General features: G+C 43.9%; 1 protein-coding gene across 1 annotated transcript; it reads left to right on the plus strand.

Annotated features, from left to right (window-relative positions):
- mos (v-mos Moloney murine sarcoma viral oncogene homolog) lies at positions 1–1,305 on the plus strand. The gene has a single exon (XM_075452454.1). The coding sequence runs from the start codon at positions 66–68 to the stop codon at positions 1,080–1,082; it is 1,017 nt and encodes a 338-aa protein (XP_075308569.1). The 5' UTR covers positions 1–65; the 3' UTR covers positions 1,083–1,305.
- Positions 1,306–12,607: the final 11,302 nt, after the last annotated feature.

Raw genomic sequence — 12,607 nt, forward strand, 5'->3', positions numbered from 1 at the left:
GTCGAACGCACCTGTAGATCTCTAATCAGCGGAGCTCATGCTACACAGTCCCTGCTGATAACGTAATGCCTTCTCCGATTCCTGTCACCCGCCTGTTGCCCAAAGATCTGTATCCTTCACTGGACATCGGTACCTGCAGCAGCCCGCTGGTTCAAATCTCTCACGGCTCCACTTTACAGGTCCCTGTTAAACGGTTACATGGCAAAGTCGCCAGCCGGCTCTGGTCATCTGTGATACATTGGAAGCAGCTGCGCGCCATTGAGCCAGTGGGCTCTGGGGGATTTGGCTCTGTGTACAAGGCGGAATACCTCGGGGAAACCGTAGCGCTGAAAAAGGTCAAGAAGTACACTAAAAACAAGCTGGCCTCCCGCCAGAGTTTCTGGGCCGAGCTGAATGCTGCGCACCTGCGACACAAAAACATCGTGCGCGTCATCGCGGCGACGACCTGCATCCCGACGGAATATGAAGAAGAAAACAGCATTGGAACAATATTGATGGAGTTTGTGGGAAGTAGAAATCTGCAGCAGATAATTTACGGAAGTTTAGAGGTGCTGGGAGAGGAGAAGTGTCTTAAATTTTCCACAGACATTGTCAACGGCTTGAGGTATCTTCACTCTCATAGTGTTGTACATCTGGACATAAAACCAGCTAATGTGCTTGTGTCAAGTGAAGGCGTCTGTAAAATTGCTGATTTTGGCTGTTCTCTGAAACTGGAACATGAATGTGAGATACGAGCAATCAGCCCCCATCTGAGCCACGTCTGTGGCACATATACGCACAGATCCCCAGAGCTGCTCAAAGGCGAGGGGGTGTGTCCTAAAGCAGACATCTTCTCTTTCGGGATTACCCTGTGGCAGCTTTTAACCAGAGAGCCGCCCTACACCGGCGATAGGCAGCCCGTCCTCTACGCGGTTGTGGCTCACAATCTGCGCCCCCCTGTGCAGGACCATGCTGTGTTCCGGTCGGAGCTGGGAAGGCGGTGCAGCATTCTGCTGAGCCAGTGCTGGAGTGGAGAGCCCAGCTGCAGACCCAGTGCTCAGGAGCTGCTGCACCACCTGGAGCAGCTGAGCTCCCTGTTGTGATTTTAGGTTATCCACACATTCGGATTTCTTAAAGGTACAACTTTTAGTAGAGTTTTACAGCCGTAACATTCTCTTACAAAACAAAGTCTGCTTTTTTTTTTTTTTCATTCACTGTCACATTGTTGTTCACTCATTCTAAATTTTTGGTAGCATAACAGTCTCAATGAAGTACATTTTGTGTTTCAAATGTGTTGGGAATTAAGTTTGATAAAGTACCATGGGAATGTACTGAGATTTAAGTATGATGTTTTTTCATTAAAATTATTTTTATACTAAAGGTATTCGGTTTCTGTTTTTGTCATGGCATCTTGTCAAGACTAACATGAATAGACAGATGAATAATGTAACACCAGTGCAGTTCATAGTTCCCTTCAAACTATAGGTACACATCCATCTCTCCATCATTCTGCTGCATTTACCTTTTCTTCTTTCATACTGTTTGATACTTTACTGTATTTAATTTAGGTTGCTTGTGGTAGTACATGTCATATTTGCTAAGATTGTTCCAGAGCCTTACTTGAGCATAATCACCCCTAAACGTAAATGTTTGTCAGGTTGCTTCTGGAAGTGTGATTACCACAGGTCAAATACCTCTTAATTCTATCAAACAGCTAAAAAAAAAGGGTTTCAGGTTTGGGGCAGAGAAGAGAGAAGGAAAAGGTTACAGAACCACAGTAAGATAAATAAAAACTGTAAGAGAGAAGAGAGGTTCAATTAGCATTCTCTCCAAAAGTGTGCATGGGGTATGCGTGGGTACACTACCCAGATAGCAAACGGACTCCGAAACGGATCCGTTCCAGATTTAGGGTAGACTCAGGAACGGATCCGCAAAATGGACCCGGATCGGAGTCCACTTGCACACCGGAACGGATCCGGATAGGGTGCGGGGCGGATCCGGAACAGATCCAGATCACGGATCCACACATTAAGTGCTACATGCGGCCCGGATCCGCCCCGGACCCTATCCGGATCCACACATTAAGTGCTACATCCAGCCCGGACCCGTTCATAGATCACATCATCCGGCCCGGATCCGTTTTGGATCCGTTCATAGAACACATGATCCGTTTTGGATCCGTTCATAAAACACGTCATCCGGCCCGGATCCGTTTTGGATCCGTACATAGAACACGTCATTGGCCCGGATCCGTTTCGGATCCGTTTATGATACTTATAACGGAGGTGGACTCATTTGGTCCAGAACCTTTATTTATTATGAATTTATTAACAAAAGTAGATACAGATAAAAACTTGCTTACCAACTAGAAATGACTCCATAAAAATCCCACCAGTTTAGCCTTATACACTGGAAAATTATTTATTGTGAAGCTGCAAAAGACCTAAAATTGGGTTATTATTACAAGTAAATTTACAGTTTTGAGGCTGCACAGTGGTGCAGTTGGTAGCACTGTTGGTAGCACTGTTGCAGGTGTTAGAATCCAGCCAGGGGTCTTTCTGTATGTGGTTTGCATGTTCTCCCTGTACATGCATGGGTTCTCTCTGGGTACTTCATCTCATCTGCTATCCATTGTGCTGTACTGCTCTCCCTGCCTCCCTCATCCTCCATACCAGGACAGTAACCTCTACCAACCTCCCTGGAGATATATGGGACATTATAGTATGATCCTTGTGATCATATGATTGGTTGGATACAACCAATTAAGTGGAATTGAGTTCACTTAAAAGAGCTGGCACAAACACCAGATTGACCAACACATCACTACAAGTGGCTAATAAGATAATAGACACAAAAAAACATGAAAAAATGTGATGGAAATTCTTAAATTTATTTATAAATACTCACATACTCATTTAAATTTAAAAAAACATAAAAAAAAAAAAAGAACTGGCACAACATGTGATGTGCTGTGCTTAGGCATGGTCAGCAGGGTGAACCTCCTGTGTACTGCGTCTCCTTGAGGTTCCCCTATCTGCTGCCAAGTTGAACCACCGGATGGCATGCTTGCAGACATCATGTTCAGTGGAAGCATGAGCGACAGGATTTTTTTCTGACAGAATCTGTAATCGCAAAAGGAGATTTTCAATTAAAGCGATACTCCGGAGTAGATTCAACCTGGGGTCATTTGAACCGTGATATCCAGCCAAGTAGCCCACCCGCAGTTTTTTCGATATTAGCTGAACATCAGCTGAGTTACTGAGTTATGCCGAATAGCTTATACAAGGGTTAATGGATCCTGGCAGTATCTCCAAAATTACCACACTAAAATCACATGCCATGACACCAAACTTCTACAGTAGTACAAATATGGTCTGTACTCACAAAACGATGCATTTTGAAGTTTGAAAATAGTCCAGGGGTTTATTATTATCAACACAAGCCTGATAGCTTTTCTGCTGCTAAAGCTGCGTCGACGTCACTTCTGGGAGCTGGGAGCTTCAAAGTAAGATGAGGGTTGATCTACTACTATAGACAACAAAGTATATGCTATATTCTACATGTTTTTTTATAAATTTTTATGTTGTAGAGTTGTGAAATTATTTTATCAATGGAGAAATTGAGCAGCCTTGCTTTGTTGTCTACAGTAGTAGATCAACCCTCATCTTACTTTGAAGCTCCCAGCTCCCAGAAGTGACGTCGACGCAGCTTTAGCACCAGAGAAGCTATTAGGTAGAGATGCTTAACTCGAATCTTTTGGGCAATCCGGGCTGATCGGATCATTTCGAGGAGGGGATTTGAGTTATACGGATCACTTGAATCACTCGAGTCACTTATTAAAAAAAAAAACCCTTTCTGCCGTTTAGTGGCTATGCGCCTCGCCTTTTTTTTGTCCCATTTATCAATTCATTTTGATAAATCAAAGAGCAGCCTACGGCTACAAGTTCATTCATTTATTTTTGTCAAGTAATAATTCAATGCCATTTTATCTGAAAGCCAGACACAACAGCTAGTGTGTGCATTTACACAGCGATGGATGCAAGTCAGGACGGATCAGTAGGGGGCATGGCTCACTCACGGGCTCGTGACAAACGGGGCAGGAGTTAGGTTTCTATTCACTCAGTGTGTCTGTGTGTGACTGAACACCATGCTAGAGAATGACTGTAGCCTAGTAGAGGGATATATATTCCGGTTTCATCATTTCTCTCACGACTAAGGTGCAAGAGCGCTGTAACTGCCATTTGTTGACATAATGAAATGCCGTCTGGCTCGACTTGGGCGGGTCATTTTTTTTTTTTTTTTTTTTTTTTTTTGAAGGCGGATCAAATGCATGCCACCATCCGGTCTGTCCGGGTGACGTATTTATAAGGGTTGAAAACCGGATAACCCGGATTTTGTTACAGCTCTACTATTAGGCTTGTGTTGATAATAATAAACTCCTGGACTATTTTCAAACTTCCAAATGCATCGTTTTGTGAGTACAGACCATATTTGTACTACTGTAGAAGTTTGGTGTCATGGCATGTGATTTTAGTGTGGTAATTTTGGAGATACTGCCAGGATCCATTAACCCTTGTACTAAGCTATTCGGGATAACTCAGTAACTCAGCTGATGTTCAGCCAATATCGAAAAAACTGCGGGTGGGCTACTTGGCTGGATATCACGGTTCAAATGACCCTAGGTTGAATCTACTCCGGAGTATCGCTTTAAGTTATCATCATCCGCCATCATAATCGCAATTTGTAATGTGACAGGATACACATGGTGATGCACTCCAAAATAGACAATCTGTCATATACTTCAGACATAGAATTTCTAAATATAGGAATGCAGTTTAAGACTAACAAAAATAACCTGTGTATATTAAACTTAGATGAATGAGTGAGGAGTGAATGATATAGTGACCAAAACTACCAGGGTTAACTCAAATCTACATTACCTACCGGCAATATGCTATGTGAGCTAGCTAACCACGCTCGCTATGCTATACCAGTGGTTCCCAAACTGTGTGCCGCAAGGCACGTTCAGGTGTGCCGTGGGATTTTGTGACAATCATACGTTATTATTACAATATACAACAACACAAAAATTATTATTTTTTATTTACTATATCAGTAATTTGTATGCACTCATTTCATAATACAGAGGCAAACTCTATACCTAAAAACAATTATTTAAAAAAAAATCCTCAGCTACCCATATTTCGCTGTTAACGCAGTTGGGCAGGTGGGAATTATTAGACCGTCCGTGACACATCAAAGGCTGAAGGACAACATTAAAACAGAGAAAGAGGGAAATGGAGCGCTTTCTTGTGCGGAGCAAACCACCAACCACCACTGCAGAGACTGCCGACCACCCACCACCGAAAGAAAAGAGGAAAAAACTGTCAGCTGACAGTATAATGAAAGTTACCCATCTTATGGCTTCAGTTGGACCGGGGATGTCAGCAATCCTCAGCCCGAGTGCGTCCTATCAGGAGAAGTTAGCTAATGCTAACTTAACTGCTAGTTAGCTAATGCTTCTGCATCGGAGTACCCAAGCATCTCCCACCACGCGATTGTGCAACTTCTTCCTTTCCCCACTACCTGTGTGAGTTGGCGTTCCCTACTCTGGTTTACATGAACAACAGGAAGTCACGGCTCTCTGTTGAACAGGACTTGCGAGTGGCCCTCTGCTCAGTGCCACCAGAAATCTGCGCGCCCCGACAGGCACATGTATCTCACTAATTTGTAAGTAGGCAAAATATTTACAATAGCACATGTTTCAATGCTGATTGCTGAAATATTGCATTGATAATTTGTAGTTTAGGACCATGGAAAATACAGCTTCCTTGCATTGACAGTTCTCTGTGCTGAATTTCTGCGTTCTGAGTTTCCTTTGCCTCATTTTTAATTTTGTGACCTGTCTGGTTTAAATGAATGTGTTGCTGCTTTGATGAAGCCTAATTTGATAAAGTTTCAAATTTATTTTTGAAATATTTCATTAATAAATATTTCATGAGTGATATAGTTGTCTTTGTCACATTTTATTTGGCATTAGTAAATAATTATGCACATTTACAGATATTTTACATGATATGAGTGATAACATGTGTTATAAGGGCTATTTGGCACTACAGGTGTGCCTTGAGATTTTTACTTGTCCTTTGGTGTGCCTTGGGCACAAAGAGTTTGGGAACCACTGCTATATACTATATATGCTATATCGCTATGGTATGCTATATCGCTATGCTATATTACAAAGTTAAAAGTTAAATCATAGAGACAGATTGACCCGCTTTCCATCTGCATAAACAAGCACATATTAACAGTTTACTTACAGTGTAGGAAGTTTACTTACAGTCTACGATCTGTTTCCCTGTTGCTTTCCAACTTCAAATGACAGTGTAACAAAGAATGGTGCGGATCCGCCTAGAGTGTGCAGCGCTTCCGCTGTTTCACAGTACATTGTTTGGGGGCGGGGCGTGTCGCTGCCCAACTCCGAATGCAGCTGAAGCCGAGGTTTGAAAAGAGCGTGTACAATGTGCGGATCCGCCTAGAGTCAGCAACGGGTCCGCTGAACACTGTGTGGAGGCGGGGTGAGCGGTTGATCAGGACGGCGGATCCGCCCCGGAGTCCACTGCTATCTGGGGAGCGCGTACAAGGTGCGGATCCGCCTAGAGTCTGCAACGGGTCCTATAACACTGTGGGGAGGTGGGGCGAGCGGTTGATCAGGACGGCGGACCTGCCCGGCTTGAGGGCGGATCCGGTGCTATCTGGGTAGCTTTCTCCTGCTGTCCAAAAACGTGTGTGTCAGGTTAATCGGTGACTCTAAATTGTCCCTAGGTGTAAGTGTAGCATAAATGACTGGCGAACCATCCAGTGTGTACCCTGCCTCTCGCCCAATGGTAGCATGTCCCAGATAGGCTATATATATATATCTATATATAGATATATATATAGTCCCCTACCGGGTTTATAAAAGTGCACCTGATATCCTAAAGTTTTTGTGGAGGCAATTAAGAATAGTTTGGGAGAAACAGGTTATTCCTAGAGCATGGGGTAGGGCAGGAGGCATTCTTATTCCAAAGGAGAAAGAGTCCTTGGACATGAGTCAGTTCTGGATGATCTGGCTCAGGCTAAGCAGGGACGGTGGTTGAATTGGGAAGGTGTTGAGAAGAAGAAGAATAGTTGGAAAGAGCTGTGGAGTATGAAGGAAAGGAGTATTGGATTTTTGATGGGGGCAACATATGATGTATTGCCAACTCCCCAGAACCTAAAACTCTGGGTAAATGGAGACCCATTATGTTCGTTATGTTCAGGTACTGCAACTCTAAGGCATATTTTGTCAGGTTGTAAGGTTAGTCTGTCACAAGGCCGGTATACATGGCAACATAACCAAGTATTAAGAAGCTTAGCTGCAGGTATTGAAGATAAATGAAGGCAGGCAAACTTTGGAGGGTCTGAGCTGACGAGAGTGGCAATTCAGTTTGTTCAAGAGGGGGAGAAAGTTAAAAAGACAATAAGGAGGAAAGGCAGCTTGGAGGATGCTTGTGATTGGGAGATGCAGGTAGATTTAGGAAATAAGCTTGTTGTTTCCCAGGAAATAGCCTCTACAAATCTAAGGCCTGATATAGTCTTGTGGTCTAGGAGTAGAATGAGAGTCTATTTAATAGAGCTGACTGTTCCTTGGGAGGAATTAGTAGCAGAAGCATATGAAAGGAAAAAGCTTTGGTATGTGGAGTTGGGGGCAGAAGCAGAACAACAAGGATGGAAAGTTAGAATATGTCCAGTGGAAGTAGGATGTAGAGGATTTGTTGCAAAGTCTGTTGTCTCATTGTTGAGGGAGCTGGGTGTAAGTGGACAGAGTGTGAGGAAAATAGTGAAGGAAGTGTCAGATGAGGCAGTAAAGTCCAGTCAGTGGATTTGGATTAGAAGAAGCAATAGTAGCTGGGGGCCCAGCAGGGGGAGCACTTAGGGTAAACAGACTCTTGGAAGAAGCAAAGAAGAAATTCAAGATATTTAAGTGGAGGTTGTGGCCCATGTGAGCCTTTTGAAACCAGGCGGCCATTTTAGGTGAGTTGGCTTGTATGGCTTTGTTTTTGCTGGCATTTTTAGTGATTGTAGGACTGTTTAGATGAGTTTGTCTGCTGAATCTGTGTCTTGTCATACGTCCACCTCTGACACCCTCTATACTTTCATTAACCCCTACCCGAACCAGGGTTTGAATCCCATTCCTACTTATCTTTACCTCTTCTATTTCTACCCCCTACTCGAACCAGGGTTTGTATCCTCACCCCGCTATGACTGGTGTGCAGTTGGTGAGAGGCTGGGGTAGCTTGTGGTTGTGAAAAAAAAAAAAAGATGGTTGTTGTGGTGTGAGAAGCAGTGTTGGCTGGCATTAGGGGAGTGACTCTGGGACGCGAGCCTTGTTGGTGAGGCCAACCGCAGAGGGGAAGAAGCTGTTCTTGTGGCGGGAGGTTTTGGTCCTGATGGACCGCAGCCTCCTGCCAGAGGGGAGTGCTTCGAACAGTTTGTGTCCGGGGTGGGAGGGGTCGGCCACAATCAGTGGCCGCAGCGTACCAGATGGTGATGGATGAGGTGAGGATGGACTCGATGATGGAGGTGTAGAAGTGCACCATCATTGTCTTTGGCAGGTTGAATTTCTTCAGCTGCCGCAGGAAGTACATCCTGTGCCGTGCCTTCTTGGTGAGGGAGCTGATGTTCAGCTCCCACTTGAGGTCCTGGGAGATGATGCTGCCTAGGAAGTGGAAGGACTCCACAGTGTCGACTGGGGAGTCTGTCAGGGTGATGGGGGTGAGTGGGGCTGGGCTCTTCCTGTAATCCACAACCATCTCCACTGTCTTAACAGCGTTGAGCTCCAGGTTGTTCAGCCCACACCAGGTCACCAGATGGTCAATCTCCCACCTGTAGGCAGACTCATCCCCACCAGAGATGAGAACAATAAGGGTGGTGTCGTCCGCAAACTTCAGGAGCTTGACAGACTGGTCAGCAGGAGGAGCAGCTGTTTGTGTACAGGGGGAAGAGCAGAGGGGAAAGAACACAGCCTTGAGGGTAACCGGTGCTGATGGTCGAGGAGTCTGAGACCTGTTTTCCTGTTTTCTGGCGCTGTTGCTTTGCGGTAAGACATATTGCATCACTTCCTGTTACCTTGCTTGTGTACTGCGGAATTTCTTGCTCCTCTTGGACTACTGATAATCACTTTATTTCTATCTATAATTTACACAATTTTGCATAGTTAACTCTATAGCTTACCGTTCTGTTCTAACACACTCCTACAGATCTTTAATCTTTATTCTCACTTTTTAGCGGTGTGTCTGGTTCTGGTAGCATGGCTACCAGTTCTCTCCCTCCATCTCCTGCTTTGACCTGCTCTGTGTGTCAGATGTTTAGTTACTCCTCTGCCTCCTTTAGCGATAATGGTACATGTAACAAATGTAGTCTTTTTGTAGTTTTGGAGGCGAGGTTATCTGAATTAGAAGCTCGGCTCCGCACTGTTGAAAATCAACCGATAGCGAGCCAGGTCCCTTTAGCCAGTGTGGAGCCACCTAGCGTAGCTAGCTCAATTAGCCTCCCCCTAGCAGAACCTGAGCAGCCGGGATTACAAGGTGGCTGGGTGAATGTCAGGAAGAGGCATAGCTCTAAAGTCAAGCCCGTTGTTCACCATCGACCTGTCCACGCTTCAAATAGATTTTCCCCACTCAGCGACACACCCGCTGGTGACAAAACCCTGGTAATTGGCAGCTCTATAGTCAGAAACATGGCATTAGAGACACCAGCGACCATAGTCAAATGCATTCCAGGGGCCAGAGCGGGCGACGTAGAATCCTATTTAAAACTCCTGGCTAAGGATAAACATAAATAAGGTAAAATAGTTATTCACGTCGGCGTTAATGACACCCGGTTACGCCAATCGGAGGTCACTAAAATTGTGTAATTTTGCCAAAACAATGTCGGACTCTGTAGTTTTCTCTGGACCCCTGCCAAATCTGACCAGTGATGACATGTTTAGTCGCATGTCGTCCTTCAATCGCTGGTTGTCTAGATGGTGTCCAGCAAACAACGTGGGCTACATTGATAATTGGCAATCTTTCTGGAGAAAACCTGGTCTGATGAGGAGAGACGGCATCCATCCCACTTTGGAAGGAGCAGCTCTCATTTCTAGAAATATGGACAAATTTATTTGTCACCCTAAAACATGACAACCCAGGTCTCAGACCAGGATGCAGAGTTGTAGTCTTACACACTTCTCTGCAGCTTCCCACCTGCTGCTACCCACCCAATCAATTAACACAAAAGGAGCAAATCCTCTTGTGCAATAAAAAATTAAAACAAAAACTTTAACTGAACAAAAACATCAAACTATTAAATGTGGTTTGCTGAATATCAGATCTCTCCTTTCGAAGTCTCTGTTTGTGAATGAGTTGATTTGTGATCATCATGTTGATATATTTTGTCTTACAGAAACCTGGCTGCAGCAGGAGGATCATGTTAGCATTAATGAATCAACTCCCTCTGACTGTTTAAATGTTCACGTTCCTCGAACCACAGGCAGAGGAGGAGGAGTGGCAGCTATTTTCAGATCAGGGTTACTAATCAGTCCCAGACCCAAGATTAGTTTGAGCTCTTTTGAATCTCTGATTCTCAGTTTTTCCCACACAAAGTGGAAATCACAGAAACCTCTTGTGTTTGTTGTTGTGTATCGTCCACCTGGCTCTTATTCTGAGTTTCTGTCTGAATTCTCAGAGTTTTTATCCTAGTTAGTGCTGAGTACAGATAAAGTCATTGTAGTGGGTGACTTTAATATTCATATAGATGTTGAAAATGACAGCCTGAATATGAACTTTAATTCTATATTAGACTCAATTGGATTTTCTCAGAGTGTTCACAGACCGATTCACCCTTGATCTTGTGCTGACTTATGGCATTGAGAGTGAACAGTTAACAGTGTTCCCTCATAACCCTGTCTTGTCTGACCATTTTTTGATAACCTTTGAGTTTACATTACTTGACTATACAGTTTCTGAGAAGAAATTTACATATAGAAGGTGTCTATCAGAGGATGCTGTAACCAGATTTAAAGAATTAATTCCGTCATCCTTTTCTTCACTGCCATGTGCAGATATGACAGAAGACGACTTCCTAAATTTTACTCCAGCAACACTTGACTCTCTTGTTGACAGCACTATAGTTTCAATGCGTACAGCACTGGACAATGTTGCCCCTCTGAAAAGGAAGGTAATCAGTCAGAAGAGGTTGGCACCTTGGTATAATTCACAGCTGCGTGCTTTAAAGCAGACTGCAAGAAAGCTGGACAGACAGTGGCGTTCCTCTAATTTAGAAGAGTCTCAATTAGTCTGGAAAGATAGTTTAATAACGTATAAGAAAGCCCTTTGTAAAGTTAGAACTGCTTATTATTCATCATTGATAGAAGAGAATAAGAACAATCCCAGGTTTCTTTTCAGCACTGTAGCCAGTCTGACAAAGAGTCCGAGCTCTGTTGAGCCAGGTATTCCGTTAAAGCTGGACATACACTGTGCGATTTTTGGCCCGATGTCGACAAGATTTTCACTCGTGCGACTATTTTGGAGATCGGGCTGAGTTTTGGCTCAATCGTGCGTCTCGCATTGTGTAGTATACATGGGGTAACAACAAACGATTAAGCCCTCCCGACCACCTCCCGATCGATCGTATGAAAATCAAACTTGTTTGAAATCCTAGTCGCCCCTCGTGAGGCTCTCGCACAGTTGAAGCAGTTGCACGAGCCGATTTACCTCATCCTGTCACACTACGCATGCGCGAACATAGGTACGGAAGAGAAAATTGTCAACAGAAGAAGAAGAAGACAACAGAACAGCATGGCAGCGACCGGCGACCGAGTCCGACGTGTCGTGCAGTGTGAGCAGCCAGATCGCATCAGACCATCGGGTCGTACAGTGTGAGAACAAGAATCGTGAGCTGTGACGTTTTAACCCTTGCGATTCACTCGTACAGTATGAGCAGCAGCTGAATACCGCGATTGAAAAAAATCGCACAGTGTATGCCCAGCTTAACTCTCAGCAGTGATGATTTCATGAGCTTCTTTATCAATAAAATTGTTTCTATTAGAGGGAAGATTGATGGAGTCCTTCCCACTATTATCAGTGATGTATCATCAAGTACAGCAACTTTAGAAGTATCTTTAGAACCTGATTTATATTTAGACGGCTTCTGCCCAGTTGATCTCTCTGAACTAACAACAGCAATAGTCTATTCTAAACCATCAACTTGTGTTTTAGACCCAATCCCAACCAGACTGTTCAAGGAGGTTTTCCCATTAATTGACACTTCCATATTGGATTTGATCAATCTGTCTTTGTTGACAGGATATGTACCTCAGCCTTTTAAGGTTGCTGTAATTAAACCTTTACTTAAAAAACCTACTCTTGATTCAGAAGTGTTGTCTCATTATAGACCTATATCCAATCTACCTTTTATATCTGAAGTTCTTGAAAAAATAGTTGCAGCTCAGCTTTGTGATCATTTACACAGAAATAATCTGTTTGAAGAGTTTCAGTCAGGATTCAGAGTGCATCATAGCACAGAAACTGCACTGCTGAAAGTTACCAATGATCTCCTCTTAGCCTCT

The sequence above is a fragment of the Odontesthes bonariensis genome, chromosome 20 (assembly GCF_027942865.1).
Source record: "Odontesthes bonariensis isolate fOdoBon6 chromosome 20, fOdoBon6.hap1, whole genome shotgun sequence".
In the NCBI taxonomy this organism is placed as follows: domain Eukaryota; kingdom Metazoa; phylum Chordata; class Actinopteri; order Atheriniformes; family Atherinopsidae; genus Odontesthes; species Odontesthes bonariensis.